Source organism: Kogia breviceps, chromosome 16 (assembly GCF_026419965.1).
Source record: "Kogia breviceps isolate mKogBre1 chromosome 16, mKogBre1 haplotype 1, whole genome shotgun sequence".
Classification (NCBI taxonomy): Eukaryota; Metazoa; Chordata; class Mammalia; order Artiodactyla; family Physeteridae; genus Kogia; species Kogia breviceps.
Genome location: NC_081325.1, coordinates 77454580 through 77470433, shown reverse-complemented (window position 1 = coordinate 77470433; position 15854 = coordinate 77454580). Strand labels below are relative to the sequence as shown.

Here is a 15854-nt window from a genome sequence, read left to right as displayed (position 1 = left end):
GGCGCTCGGCCGTCGAGCCCCCCCCCCGCTCGGTTCACCGGGAGCTCCCGGAACGGGAGCCGCGGTCCGCGGGCGGCAGGCGAAGCGGAGGCCGCGCCTCGCTGCCTTTGCTTCCACCTCCTGCCCCCAAACTTTGTTTTCTATTTCTACTTATCTTCCGGTGTTCCCAAACCCTAGACTTTAAAGGCAAATGTGGTATTTTCCAGTGTCAAAAGTTCAAACCAGAATTTTAAGATATAAAAATCAAAAGAAAGTGTAAAGGTAACGCACACACACACACGAAAAAAACACATCACAGATAAAGTGACATGTCTGTAACATAAGAAAAATAGTTTAATAATTACAACAATGTAGCATGAGTAGTCAAGGCCAGGACACCGCCTGTGGCATTTCGTGAAGTGTCCCCACAGCTGTGAACGGGGACCCCGCAGGTCGGAGAAATGAGGGCAGGGCCGGGGCGGGGGGGGGGGGGCTCGGGAGGCCACAGCGGAGGCGCACGCGGGCCGGCACGTCCCACCGCACGCGTCCCAGGGCCGCGCTCGCCTCCAAGCGCTTCCCGTCCCAGGCGAGGCCATGGCTTCGTCTCCTCATCCACAAAAGGTGGGAGCAGAGGGGACTCCGGCAGGCAGGTGGCCCCTTCCTGACGTCCCCTTTCCCCCCGCCACCGGCCCCTCAGAAGGTCACACGGAGAAACGGGTGCCGGCAGTCCATTCACGACAGGGCAGGTTTTTAGAAAGAGCTGCTCAGACGCCTCCTCTCTGCTCCCTCAAAAGCTTAGTCAAACCTTGGATCCACGGGAAGAAAAGGTAATGCATTACACAAGCATGTCAACGGTCACCCCTTCAGGAGAAGGGGTGCTAAAACCAATAGGTAAGGCAGGATCTGCAAGAGCCCCGTCCCAGGATGCTGGCGGCAACACTGCCGTCACAAAGTGCTGCAGAGATCAGGTGACGAATGGTTCCTGAGTGAGAATTTGCTCGAGACGGCGAACTTCAGTGCACTCGAACTGGACTGTTCCCCACTGCGATGTCTCACGCATCATCGAAAGATATTACTGTAAAAACAGGGCTTACCAAAACACCCTCGAGACAATCTCTTCTGGCCCCAGCACTAATGAACACAACGCTAAGTACAGGAAGTTGGCAATTCTCGTAGCAAGGTCGAGTGTGGGCAGGTCGACGTCGGGCCCCAGGCACAGCCGCTGAGCAGGTAACGGCCGAGCCGGGGAGCCTGGGAGGCCGTGGGCCGAGGACCACGGGGACCACGCCGCCCAGCTCGGGGACATCAGACAGTCCGATGCGGTGAAAGGGCACAGCTCACAGAGTCATATCTGGTGCCACGTGGGCATTTCTGAGATGTCTCCGACGCAAGGTGCTGGGATATTCTGGTTTTTAAAGACACGACACTTGTTCTCTGTAAAAGATTATCTCACTTTAAAAACGGGCTCTTCAGAAGAGCAGGGGGCAGAGCACAGGAGTCCGCTGGACCCGAGGCCGGGCTTCCTGCCCGGGGCTGCGGATAGGACAGGCTTCCTCCTCTGTGGCCCCTGCCATCTGGACACCGGGGTGGAGGTGGGACGGGGCGAGGGGCACATCTCAGCTCCCACGCCTTCGGGCAATCTCAGGTGTGTATTGCTTCATTCTTGCTGAAGCAGTGGAAACACTGCCTTTCCAGCGATCACGGAAGGCCTGCCTGCTGCACCCAACGGGAGAGCAGGTCTCGGGGTTAGACTGGCCTCACACCGAAACGCCACCCGCAGGACAGCTCAGCCTCGCGGGCTGTGGCGACGTGTAATAAATAACACACTTTATTTACAGGCTCTAGTGAGCTTGCTCTCTCAGGATGGGAGGGGGGGATACAAAACAGTGCACCTGGCCAACTTGATTTTTTTTTTTTTTTTTTGCGGTACCCGGGCCTCTCACCGCTGTGGCCTCTCCCGTTGCGGAGCACAGGCTCCGGACGCGCAGGCTCGGCGGCCACGGCTCACGGGCCCAGCCGCCCCGCGACACGTGGGATCTTCCCGGACCGGGGCACGAACCTGTGTCCCCTGCGTCGGCAGGCGGACCCTCAACCGCTGCGCCACCAGGGAAGCCCGTGGCCAACTTATTAAACCAGCCTACACGTCAGTCCCCCCCAGCGGGCCGGATACCCTCCGACGCTCAGGTGTTCACAAGAAGCGGACGCGTGCACACCTGTTGCTGGACGCACACGATTCCTCGGGTTCGGGGCTGAGGCCCAGACCCCCGAGTTCAGCCGGAGTGCCGCACGCCAGTGACTGCGACAGTGCTTTACCAGGAGACTCTCCAGCGGGATGAAGGTGTCTCGCAGGTACGAACAAGGCGAGTCGTTCGGGCAGACTGCGGTGGGAGGCGTTTTTGGAGCACCGCGGCGGCGGAGAACAGAGCAGGCATCTCCCAGAAACACCCGTGCGCTCTCCAGACTCTGCTTCCCACGAGTGCGTGAGCACGCGTCCCAGTGCACGGGACCAGAGAGGTTAGTGGAGGGACACTGCAGCACAGGCATCAGCCCAGACACAACCACCACGGATACGCATTTAAAATGGAGCATTTACAGGCAACGTATATGTAACATTTATATATATTCAATCAAAGCCTGAAAGACCAGACGCAGTCACTGCACTTATTGCAAAATGAGGTACTGAGATGTTGAGAGGAAGGCAGCACAGTCCGGCCTCGGCGTCTATACCTCACGCTGGTTCTTCAGGGACGCCACGGCCGTGATCGGCTGCAGCTTTTCTACGCACAGAAGGCAAGAGGACTTCCGTGCAGCCCTGCTCTGCGGTCCTGAGAGTCACTCGGTTGTGGTCACGGGGCTCCGGCTTTGGGTCTCGTAACCGATCTTCGAGAAAGAGCCCGGGACGTTCCTTAGAGGTTGGTCTCATCCCAAGCGGGATCGTTCATGTTCTTTAGAACCTTCCTCACCAGCTTTTCCAGGTCTTTGCGGGCTCTCTGCTCCTCCTCCAGAGATTTCTTCATCTTCTTGTTATCCTGTAAGTGAAGCAGACCACCGGGTATTAACCGCCTTCGGTGCTGAAGCGGACCCCCTCCCCCAGGAGACCTGGGGCCTCACTGGAAGGAATCCTGGGCTGGGACCGCCCTGCGCCGTGGCCAGGGGCACGGTGGCCGGGACCCCCCCAGTGTCCGATGGACGCACGGCTGCTCCTGGGCACCACGTTACAAGTGGGCGCCCCCCGCTTGTGACCGTGAACCAGAGAATAAGCGAACGGCTGAAAATAACAAAAGGCACCCCTCGCGTCCCTCCTACTCCTTCCGCGTCTGCGATGGCCCATCTACAGAGTTCTACAAGAAGGGGGGCAACAGAGACTGAGTGAGTTAGGACCCGTCGCTCCCCGCACGCCCAGACCTACGCGGCTGCTGAGAGCCAGGAAGCGCCCCGCACGGGGGACGCGGCCGAGGGCAGCTCTGAGCAGGTGGCTGTTGCGCCCGCCGTCCGCCCGGCCCGGGCCGCGCTGTGTCCTCAGGCTTCCCCTCGGCCTCCCCTCCTCGGACACCAAAGCCGCTGACACAGACACACGCGGTACGCTTGGCTGGCTATACCCAGGCTTAACTGACTTTCTGACGTGCCTTCTCAAGAACAAGGACCACGCGTTTGTCGCACCAGAAAGTGGCAGAGAACGGCCGCGGTGGGGACCTAGCGAACTGTTTTAACTAGATGGAATTTCAGGTCTCTTGCCTGATTATTCCAGCAGCATCTAGGATGGTTTATGATGTCAAAAACAGTGCAGCGAAAAGAAAGCCACGTTAAAGATTCACCTCCTGGTCTATCACGTTTACAGAAGACCAGCTGTTGTCCTGCTTCTGAAATCGGGATACTGAGAGAGTCAGGCTCTCTTCTCCGCACGACAGCTGGATTCACTTCTAACGCCGTGTTTTCCTCTCTTCCCCCGTTAAAAAGGAAGATTAATGACAGACGACGACCCACCTGTCTTAGCTCCTGGACTTCATCCTTTAGTGCGTACACGGTGTCGACGAGGCTCCTAGACAGAAGAGGAGGCGCCCTGAACAAGGACCGGGTCAGAGGGGACGCCCGGAGCCTCCCCGGACGCACATGCTGCCCACCTGCCCTGCACGCCCAGGCCCTCGGTCCGGGGAGGCCCACTTCTGCGCACAGGGGCACGGACCCCAGCCAGAGAGCCCGCACCCTGGCCCTCCTGGAACCATCCTGAAGCCGGTGCTCCCCCTCCCCCGAAAACCCCCCTCCCCCGCCCGCTTTAAAGCACTGGAATACAGCTTACTTTTCTTCTATCACTGTCTGACCGTTACTTTTAGTTTCTTCAACTATAATTTTCTCTTCTTCTGGAAGCAAAACTTGTGGTGCGGATTCTTTGCGTGAACCTATCATCATTTAAAACAAAACAAAACACCCTCAGGTAAATACCATGGCAGAACTACAAAAAAGAACTTGACTATACAACACTACTTAACTATTAATGTTAAATTCCAGGTGTTAATTCCAGTATGTTAAAAAATACATATTTTCCAGGTAAAAGAGGGAAGGGCAACTCTTAAAAACTCCCTCTACCTCTGTGTACTGACCCCGCCTTCTCCATGCCTAAAGCATGGCACAGGAGAGGAAACATTCGCTTTTTTTTTTGTAATTTATTAAGCTTCAGTTTCTTAATCTGGACTATGGATCTTTTAAACCCTGAGACTTTCAACAGAAGGTTCTGACCACATTGCCCTGGATACTTTGGAGGAAATATTCGAGCTTTTTAGGGATATTCGTATCAACCAAATTCTCTGCCATTTTATTCCAGGAATTTTACAAAGACCCATCGGATCGTATGCAGTAGACATATACCGACTGTTTATCAAGTCAATGAACTGGCCCTCATGACACGTAGCTCCACAGCAACGGCTAACGATGTTACAGCACATGGTTAAGAAAAGTGCAGTGTATTACTTGGTTCTCTTAGGAAAGCTTTATTTACATTCCCTGGCATATAAACGTTTTTCCAAAAGGAAGGAAGCAAACTGTTTACAATATCAGAGGAATGTTTCTGCCATTTAACCAAGATCCAGCACAAAAGCTTACCCAGGACAGCAGCCTGATAAACACTTACTGCAGAATAAGCACTTCAGAAATTAACTGGGAGACCCAACCGTTTCAAAAGGTGAAAAACGAGAATCCAATCTTATTTAAGGGTGCAAGGAAGAAAATAAACTTTTTAAAAGGTTATACTACACAGCACTAACATGTATCATTTATATTTTTGTGAAATCGCAACAGATGCACATTCGAGGAAGGACAGAACCCACCACAGACCCACTGCGACTGGTGTTGTGATAAACGCAGCTTCTCTCCATTAAAACACACGTGACGTTGGAGACATGCTCGTTAATCACGGGGATGGCGGTTCAGCTTGCTTGATCTTGTTTTTCTTCCGCTTTACCCTCAGTGTGCCCTCCCAAAGGTCTGTCACATTGTCAGATGGCACTTGTGCATCCTCACGTCGTGGGGACATTCCATATAACACACGTTTTCAGGACAGGACTTAATGGTTTCACCAGCGTTTTACTGCAAGCTTCTACTCCTCTGAACAGAACAGGGCTGATGATTACTGTCAAAGCCTAATGACAAGAGACTCATTCGATGCTCCTGACATCCAGAGAGCACGTCCGTCACCCCCAGGGCAGCTCATGACGTGGAGAGGAGGACGGCCATTTACCGGCCCCGGGGGCCTTCCCACATGCCCCCTGCGTCTGCAGGGCCCGGCTCCATCCCCGCCCCACAGGCTGGGAAGGCCGCTTGGACGCTGACCTCCTCCTCCTCCTTTGCTGTCTCAGGCAGAGGAAGCTTCAGCTCTGGGTGGGCAAGGACAATTCCATGTTACACAGTACGAACTTCTAGACAGATAAATAGGTACCTTACACCAGTAAAGGAAGGGCTTTATGCGTCCTGAGCAGAACTTCCGTATTATAATCATAGGCAGTACTTAGAATTCTGTCGCAAGCCGTAACGAGCTGGCGTATCGGAGCATATCTGTCCTTAAGTTTGTCGATTGCTATTTCAAAGACGACCCTCCGCTAGTGCCTTCGTGTTCACACCGAGGTGTGGGCCCTGTAGCTGCAGCTCTGGCTGCCGGGGGGAAGGGGTGGTGCCCGGCTCACACACCCCCCCCCAGCACAGTGACCTGCGCGGCCAGGGGGCGACTTCTCAGACAGAAGGCGACGTCCCTCACGACATGGGCCCACAGAGGGACACACGCTGAAAGGCTTCGGCACACTGACAGCCGTCGGCTGCTCCGGGCACGGCGTCTCCCAGGCCTTTCTCAGTAAACGGGAAGTGCTTCTGGGACGTCTGGGCCACGTGGGAAAGCGCTGCTTAAGAAGGAAACGCGCACGTGAAACACACGACGGAGGAAGCACAGGGACGCTGCCAGGTTAAGAACTCTGAAGGCCGAGAAGTTCCTGTGCTTCCAACACAAACGCAAATGCTACCCGTGTTTTTATCAGGAAAAGTGAACTCAGGTTACTTTCCTTAAAAAGAGACAAGGATTCCTAAAGATTCAGAGGTGCGTACCACACGGACGGACAGTGGAGGGGCCCACTTAGTTTCCCCTGGAAAGAGAGGCAGGCAGGTGACATCAGACCGCTTAGCTCCTGAGCGTTCCCGCTGCCACCTGCTTTGCGCCCAGACGGTGCTGTTTTACAGCCAGATCAAGAGCTACCCGTGGTGTATCTGTCACGTTCAGTTTCTAATACAACATTTCTTCACGTGAACTAGCTAATGGGACAACAGGTTGGAAATGTTTTCTTACATAACAGTGCTTTAGGGAAGACTAAATTCCATGTATTTCAATTACTTTTGCATCTTCTAGCTTCCTAGGCAACCTATTTACATTACGTGTTTGCAGCAGTAAATTCTTCAAATGACACACAGAACAGAATCACGAGGGATGTCCACTCTGTGAAGCGCGGGTCGGAGCGCAGCGGGCTGTCGTGCGGGGCCCGGGGCTGCAGGGACTCACTCTCGCGGGTCTGTGGGTCTCGATAAACTCAGGCCTGTCACCGATCCGCGGAGCCTCAATTCCACCACCCGTTAAGAGAGAACAACAAAACCAACCACCTCTGCGGAGCTGTTCTGGGGGTTACTTTAAAAGCTGCATCTTACACATACCTTTTACCAGATGAATTCGTAAATATAAAAGCCTTGCACTCCACTGTGCCATGTGACTGAATCAGGGGAACTAATAAATGTGTGGGAACTGGTTCAAGAGCTGCACGAGCAAGAAAGACGTGGTTCTTATTTTTGCCAATACACTTAACGCACACAAGGAGGCGACAAAATTTAAGTATGAGAATGTTACGTTAGAGACAGGACGTACTAACTGCTGGGCTCCTGAAACGTGCCGCGGTGAAAAATGTCACTTATGGATTGGATGGTGAGCGGGGAGGCTTGTAAAGGAAGATTATTTATCAGCCTGAATAGAAATCCATGGGCCTCCTAGTTGCAACAGAACATATTTTTTGTAAAACAACTGAAAACAATTGATAGTCTTTCAGTAAAACAACAAAGGAATATTCTCCAGCCAGGTTTATAAATAAGTTGACTATTTCTATAAGAACCAAGTTCTAGAGAGTAGATAGACTTAACAAGCTCGCTCAAAGATCATTTTAGTATTTTTAAAGGTACCGCAGCATGTTTTCTCTGAGTTGGTTAGGTTGGAAAAAATCATTTAACAGCAGAACTACCAGAGACTACTCGCTCACATTATTTAAAATCCTCTAAAAGGGGCCGAGACACAGATGAGTGTGTTCACGGATGTTCCAGCACACTCAAGATCTGTGTTTCCCAAACTCTGTACTAAACACAAAGTTCTGTGCTTCCAAGAGATATAACTGGGCTTCTGCAACAAGTAATTTTGGAAAATGCTGAATGCTGTAGCCACTTCCTGGAGATTCACGATGCACGTCTAGCTTAAGGTTTTCAGTAAAAATACCCATTTAGCTTGAATTCAGCACTTCCTAAACTTGTGTGAGTGCTGAACTCCCCCCGCCTCATCACCAATATTAACATTTTGCAGTTTTCTGGTTAACAGTTTGAGGAGTGCTGGACTGGCCTATAATCCCGCCTGTGTCTATGCGCACGCGCACGCACGCACGCACGCACGCACACACGCACGCACGAGTGCTGGTTGGCTTTGTTGTTGTTCAGGATGGGGATGAATACAAAGAAATAATAATCATTAGCGCCAACCCAGCCACCCACGCCCGCTGACAAGGACGCGGCAGTTCCGCACCGCCACCAGAAGGGGCCGCTCTGTGCCCTCAGCTGGAGATGGAGCAGGTGCTGGGGGACATGAACTCACTCAGCTGTGTGACCCAGACGCTGGAGACACGCTCAGAAAACTGGCCCCTAAAACAGTCACAGGTCCCCAGAGAACTGTGGACCTTAGGTTGAGAAACACAGATGGGTGCAGCACTCCCACATCCTGGACAGAGGACCTGGCCAGGCAGCAAGGAGAGGGCCTCAACCCAGGGTGCCGTGGTGGTGGTCAGACTGCCACCTGGTGCCTCATCAGATGGCCTGCGGCTCTCAAACCCAGGGCGCGTGCAGAGCGTCTGCCCCCGCGAGGGGGTTGGCCTGCACTGAGAGCCCAGAAACAGGGTAGGTCTGTCAGAAGAGAACATCTGCTTATCTAGCCAGCGGTCCAGCACATTTGTAGCAAAATTCACATGACTTCTTAAATTCCTAATCTTTCTAAAATCTGCGTCTAATTATACTCAACAGAAACTGAAGTAACTTCAGAATGAAACAAAATGTTACATTAAAAAAAAAAAAATCTACTTAGTAAAATCTCTCCAAAAGGCCACTTTGTTATTTATGGCTATGATAAGCTTCTAATTCATTTTTCTTAAAAAAACAAAAACAAAAACACGAGGACCCTCTTTAGAGAGTGATGTGCATTTGTTTATCATTTGCACCTTGTCCTGGCCCCATACCTGCCACAGGTACTTGTTTTCCTTTCATTCTGCTTTTCCTAGTCGGCTGGACATGCACTTTACCAAACAAAAATTAAAAACTGGCCTCAGACTCGGTAAGAAACATTCAAGTCGGGGCTTTTCTCCGTTTATGCACACGTCCCCACCCCCATCAAAAAAGAGAGCACTCTTCTTTCTGAAGACAAACGTCCCAGTGATTGAAAACTTGTTTTAAAAAAAATTCGAGGGAAACAGATGAAATAAAAATATACATAGAGGCATCTTGCATCGTCCAGAACACACTTAACCCAAGAAAGCGCAAGCTTTGCCATCAAGGCAGATAAAAGGTGTTCTACTGCCCGGCCTTCCTGTGGAAGAGGTTACATCCAAACAGCAAGCGTTAAACTGCGAACTCCGCTACTCCCTCCACCCCACATGACAAATATTAAAAGCCACAGGCTAGCAAATGCAAAATTTATTTCAACTGTACATAACAGATGTCTTTATATATAAAACAAACACTTCATTGCCATATGCAACCACGAACAATATGCATATACTGTACAGTACAAAGCGACACTCAGGTACACATCCCACCGAGTCTCAAACGGCAGTCACCCGACGGAAGTGGCTTTCCCGCTCACAAATAGAAAGCACAACATATAGATTTTTTTCAAGGTCTTATACCACTATATACAAATCACTGTGTTTTCGCAATTTTATGCAAAACACGTAATTAATATAGCTTATATACTTGTGGCAAGGGTCAATTCAATGGGAACACCGTTTAGGCCATTTGCCAAAGCGCCTGGTGATGGCTGAAACCTACCTTCTAGTTCAGCTTCTTCACCCTTTCGTTACAATACTAACTGTACACATAGATATTACAGAATTGCGTAAAGGTAAGGTACTATTTCAGCGTGACTGAAGCCCCACAGAAGTAGAAACGCTGGCCTTGGGGTGCGCCCCATCACCACTGCCCCATGACAACTGTTTTCAAGCCAGTGGCACTAATACTCCCAACCAGGTCACAAGAGCCAATGGTGCCACAGACATGAGAACAAAAATCCAAGCGAACAAACAGCCAGGTTGTTATTCTGCAGTGATCTTAGCATCAACAAAAAAATCATCGTCAAAACGGCTTTAAGTGGCACAAAAAGGAATGATGAGAAAATGTCAAAACTTTGGTGTATAGAATATCGACGAAAATGTCTCATCAGGACAACCCAAATGACACTCGGTGTTAAAGAGAAACCCAAGTGCAGCAGCTGTGGTGCACACAGCCCACGACACGAGAACCCAAACTCACTACGGCATGGCCGAGGCGTGTACGCCAACGCACGCTATCACAGTCTCCAAGCAAACAGAAGACCCTCTACTGTGAGTATCAGAAAAGCTGCACTGTACTACTGGATGTGATATAAAGTAAAACAAAACGCTTCTAAATTCACTGCATGATATTAAGTATGTGAACCTTGGGGTCAGCGTATTTCTCCCACGATCCCATCTGCTAGTTGGCTGAACGTGTATAAACCCCTGTCTACCACACAGGTGAACACTGGGCTCCGACTAATAGTAAAAGATTGCTCCTCAACTCTCTTATTCATACTAACTGATACAAACATAGGAAACCCCCGGATGGCGTAAGTAGTTCAGTAGCTACCTGGGAACAGACAGACGCTTGGATTTCCTGCTTTCCCTAACCACCTCCCTGCACGCAGTCCGGAGGGTGCGGCTCCCTAAACAATGGGGGGGCCCTCCTGCCGAGAGGGAGGGCGGGCCCCCCGCCCGGGCTGTGAGCAGTGGGGCCAGCTCCCCGACACAGGGCGGAGCACAGCAGCGCCGCTCTGTGCAGACAAGGTCAGAACACCGAACACATGGTTTCGGCGGGGGAGGTGTGGCGGGAGCAGAGGGTCACAGCCACCCTGAAGGGAGGAGAAAATGTTCCTCCCGGTTATGACGGCATCTCGCTTTCTGAAGCTGGTTTCAAGGAGTCCCTAACACGCAACCTCCGGCCCCACCTGGACACCAAGGCAGGCGTGCGCGGGAGGGACCGCGCTCTCCTCTCCAGCGCGGACCCGCTGCGGACCGAGCGCCCCCGCCGCATGCGACAGGCATTCGGTTCTTTCCGAAGCAGAAATCGGCCTGAGGGAGGGCGGTGAGGTCTCCGCACAACAAATCCCAGGGGAGGGGGGAGCGCCTCCGACTCGGAGACGTTCCTGCAGGCGAGCTGCGTGGCAACTCGGCACGTTTTCGGGCGACTCATCACCCCGTTACGATCACGAGAGGGTGCCGTTCCACCGGGTGCCGTCAGGGGAGCCTCACGCAGCCGTTGCCGGAAGGAAGCGACGCGCCCGCCGCGGGCGGTGAGCTCGGACGCGGATGCCGGGAGCGCCGCCTGCGGGCTCGGCTCACCCACCGGCCCGACGCGGCCTGACGCGCGCGCTCGGGGCTGGCCTTTCACCCTTCGCGGCGGCGGCACAGGCTCGCCACGTGCCTCTCGGGAGAAACCCCTCCAACTGCGGGACGTCTGGCGCGGCGGCGCGCGGGGGCCCCGGCCGCGGAGAAGCGGGGCCGCGGAGCCGGCCGCCCGTCGCCCGCTCGGGCCCCCGCGCGCCGCCGCGCCGACAGAGGCTCCTGGCGGCGCCCGGGGCCCCGGGGCAGCCCGGCACCCGGCCGTGTGATCCGCACTGGCGCTCTCGAGGCACACGGCTCTTCTTCTCATCTCTCCACAGCTACTGGGTCGCCGCGTCCAGACACACAAAATTACACCCCTGTACGGAAGGCCAGAGTCTCCTCCGTGTCGCTGGCACTTAGATCACACACCTGTGTGGTTTCAGTATAAAATACAAAAGTGTTCGTACGGCTGTATCTAAAAAGAAATGAGACAGTTGCTACACTGAGAGAAAACCAAACCATTTGGAGACATAAAGCCACCACTGCCCGCTGAGAAAGGACCCTCGGGTGCAGGCCGTGTGGGCGCCGTCTCCGTCAACAGTCAGTTAACTTGAGTGGACACTCCAAATAGCAATTAAACCGCCACAAAGTACAACGGGAAATACCAGAAACGCTCTCCAAGGTTGTTAAAATATCACATAAAAGAGACAAGAAACAGCAAGAAAACATCTAAGAAAAGCAGGCTGCGGTACAACAAGCATTGTTAAGACAAGCTCAGAAGTGCATTAGTTCTGGTGAGAGATATATGAGCAACAGCTCTTACGAGATGTAGAACCCATCCTGTAACTATGGGCTGTCCATATACTGTCATAGTCAGAGTCTTCCGAGAGGTCTGAAGGCTCCAAACGAGAAAGGCTGCTGCGACGACCCAGGGAGTCTAGACTTGACTGGTCGTCATCAGCCAAGACGTGATTATGCATCAGGTCAGTGCCTTGCCATGCTAAGACGGGGCGGGGGTGGGGGGACGACAGGGGTGGGGGGACAGGCAGAGGTGGGTGAGTAGGAGGACGGCGGGAAGAGCCACAACCAAAAACATGGAAACAAAAGCAAAAGGTGATGGGAAGAGAAGGGAAAGAGAAAATACTGTTAAAAAACGGCAACAATGTTCATTTCTCCTTATTTATGGCTGGGTTTTATTTACCAACTTATTAATTAGCACAACCCTTAGAATAAAACTAGACCAACTATTATTTAAACAAGCCTAGGTCACGAGTCTGTTTCCAAACTGTTCCTTTTTAAAGCTACTGCTATTAAGCCCCCACTTAGGAAATCGTTTGCAAATTAAGCCCATGTTCACAAGAAAATTCTAAAGACATCTGACAAGTAACCAATTCTGCTACACATTCGATTAACAAACAGTCTCATCTGGGACACTTGTGAAAGGAACCGTTTATGTGTTTAATGCGGATGTACTGAATGCAAAACCCGTTCCAAGGATTTCTGGTGGACTTCTTCAGCTACCTCTTGGCCAGACTCTAAATCACCAGAAGCCATCATGGCAATGGGGGTCGAAACTTACCTTGTCACACTGTAGTGACCGAGAAAACTTCAGACGGAGGGCAGGGTCACACAGGCCCCTCCCCCTCGCTCCCCTTTCCTGCCCCCCCCCGGGCGCTCCCCCCACTCCGCCAGGGGGCCGGACATGGCGGGGAGACACGTCTGCTCAAACGCCATCCACCCGGACGCAGAGCCTCCTGCTGCCTTGAAGGGAGGCGCGCACAGGGAATGCCCGTGTCAAAAGCAGCACGGCGGAAGGAAGTGGCCACAAAATGGGGGACGGGGAGTGAGCCCACGAGTGGCTGGCGATGTGAGCAGTGACGCTGGCCAGGCGGCCGCGAGTGGGACGTGCAGGCTGGAACAGGCCCGCGGAGGGGCCGCAGGACACACACGCTTGATGGGAGCTGGGGATGGCTCGGCACAGCAGCCACGGGCCCCGTCCTGTTCCTGCTCTGGGCAAAGTTAAACCCATTCCCAAACCAACACGAGAGGAGGAAGTGGGTTTCCTTCTACTACATCCCTACGGTCCTTGGGGAGGAAATCAATACGAAAGGTGTCTGGGTGATGAAGGCTTCCTGGCATCCAAACAGATACTGAACAGAACTGAGCTTCAGGTGAGATATATCGTCCCACCTGTTTTTCCTACGCATTTTAATACGGACAGAGCTGCTCTGGGGTCAGATGCACCTGACCCCATCTCTAGATTCTTAGGGACACTACCTGTCCAGCATAAAGGATCCATTTCCCCAGCCTACCTGTTCCTGAGGACGTTCAGTTTAAGGTCATCTGTGACTTAAGACCTCTGAGGCCCCAGCGCGGTCAGCCCATGATACCCGTTAAAAACAAAACCCACTGTACTGTCCAGTGCTTTTCTTGCGTAGCAGAAGTGGAAACACACAACACAGGCAACGTGATGAGACCTGCACACACCAGGGCCACAGCAGAGCAGGGCCCTGTCTCCTGGATGAGGCAATGCAGCTCACACAAAAGCTCACACAAAACTCACATCACCTGGTCCATTCACCTGAGATGGCCCAGTTAAAATTTTATTTCAAATAGTTGAAGTGGAGATGAATAATTTTTTAAAAAATCTCAAATTCAAAACCCAAAAAACAATGGCCACGTATAGCCTATTACCTAAAGATACAACCTCTTTTCAAATGTAGGAAACTGTAATGTCGTACATGACAAATTACTGCTCGGTCACCCGCCGGGCCCTCCGTTCCTCTCCTGCTCTGCTGACTAGTCACTACAAACAGGCGTCCTCAGCAGACGGAGGGCGGACCGAAAGTCCTAACTAACATCATAGGTGGGACGCGTACAATGCCAGCCATGAGGAAGTCTCTAGATCCTCTGCAGGTCTGGCCGGGGCTATAACCCCGTCGGCCCTGTCCTCATAGCTGTAGAGTCAGCTTTAACAAAAGCCCAAGCGGCTGGAGACCCCTCTGTCCACCTCCTCTCTTTCTCCCCCTCTCACTGGTTTACACCAGGCGTGACGCTGAGTCGAACCACCATGTGCTGCAGGTGGCGCCAACGCAGTGAGCGGAGCGCTTCGCCAAAAGTCAAGGCGGAGAGGGCGCCGAAGACACAAAATCCAACAGGAGCCATTACTTCATGCCAGAAGCAATGCGTGCCATCCAGTTCGAAAGGAAGGGAGGGAGGGGGAGGGACGCTCAGCCCCTTTTCTCCTGGACAAACCACGTGGCGACTACATCTGCGGCAACCACCCTGCACTCCACTCTCAAATGCTGGGCAAGTTTCAAAACAAACAACACAGAGCCCCTCTTTTTAGTGTTCACACAACAGATTAAGATTTTTTTTCACATCAGACATTATGCATAAGACGCAGGTAAACTCAGTGGTACTGAAATCTACCTGATAAACTCACTTCAAAAAAATTTTAAGGGCAAATCATTTTCTAAAAGGGGGGGGGGCTAAAGGAACTCTTACTCTAGGCTTATATTTTTGACAACAATTCTAAGAAGCAACCCCCCCCCACCAAATTCCACTACCACACCCGTAGTTTAAACAGCTTAAACAACTGAGCTGAGCAAGTCCCCTGCTGTCTTCCAACCCGAGAGAGCTTTATAAACTCTGGCAGTGCCCTACACTTCCAGGTTTCCCAGCGGAACGTTCTCTAGAAACCAGTTGTTTTACTGACAGCTCAGATCCCTTCCCTTGACTGAGGGACGCCGGGCGAGGCCCCGGAAGCGCCCTCACCGGGGACCATGCCCACGAGCCTGCCCAGGGCCCGCAGCTGTGTCCTTCAGGTCGCGATTTTAAAAAGCAAAACAAACCACCAGAGTCCCAGCGGGACTCTACGACACTTACTTGAGTTGAGCGTCTGCCGCGTCTTGGCGCTGGTGCAGTAAGCCTCGATGACCTTCAGAATCTGGGCGTCCTCCTCCAGCGCAGCCGTGCCTGCAAGGGACACACGACCCGTCACCACCCAGAAGGGACAAGTACAGTTAACCGGACAAACACAAACCTTCAACTCAACCAACGATGGTGGCAACTAACGATCCCGCCTTTTGTTTTCTCGCCAGATAAACGCTCTCTGACCTTCACAGGACAGTTATATTCAGAGGGGTTTTATTTTTTCCTAAGTATTTTTTTATCTGCAACATATCTGGCAAAGGGCTAATATCCTAAATATACATATAAGTTGTCTTACTAACCCACAAGAAAGATAGTATCCCCCATCCTGAAAATGAAAGAAGGCAAGAAATAGGAACAAACAATTCACAAGAGAACAGTCAGAAAGAAAAAATGTTCCCTCTCACCAAGAAGTGAAAATTAAAACTAAATATCATGTTTTCACGTCAGCCTGACAAAAATCAGAATGCCTGAGAATTCGCAGGGTGGATGCGGATATCGGAAAGGACAAGTTCCCTCCATCCTCACCTGGCAGAGGGGAGTGAAGACAGGTGTGGC

The 15854-nt window shown here is 52.2% G+C and overlaps 1 protein-coding gene across 11 annotated transcripts in view; it reads right to left on the bottom strand.

Annotated features, from left to right (window-relative positions):
• Positions 1 to 309: 309 nt before the first annotated feature.
• Positions 310 to 15854, bottom strand: part of ARHGEF7 (Rho guanine nucleotide exchange factor 7) — a 125565-nt gene continuing 110020 nt past the window's right edge. For 6 of the 11 annotated variants that reach the window (XM_059041922.2, XM_067016870.1, XM_067016869.1 and 3 more), the window contains 4 exons: positions 15252 to 15341; positions 4277 to 4376; positions 3964 to 4018; positions 310 to 3008 (listed from right to left, as the gene is read on the bottom strand). In XM_059041922.2, coding sequence (XP_058897905.1) covers positions 2886 to 3008; positions 3964 to 4018; positions 4277 to 4376; positions 15252 to 15341 — 368 coding nt within the window. In that variant the 3' untranslated portion in view covers positions 310 to 2885. Of the gene's footprint in view, positions 3009 to 3963; positions 4019 to 4276; positions 4377 to 5300; positions 6363 to 12186; positions 12364 to 15251; positions 15342 to 15854 lie in introns of all 11 variants that reach the window. The other 5 variants (XM_059041914.2, XM_067016868.1, XM_067016865.1 and 2 more) reach the window with 3 other exon arrangements.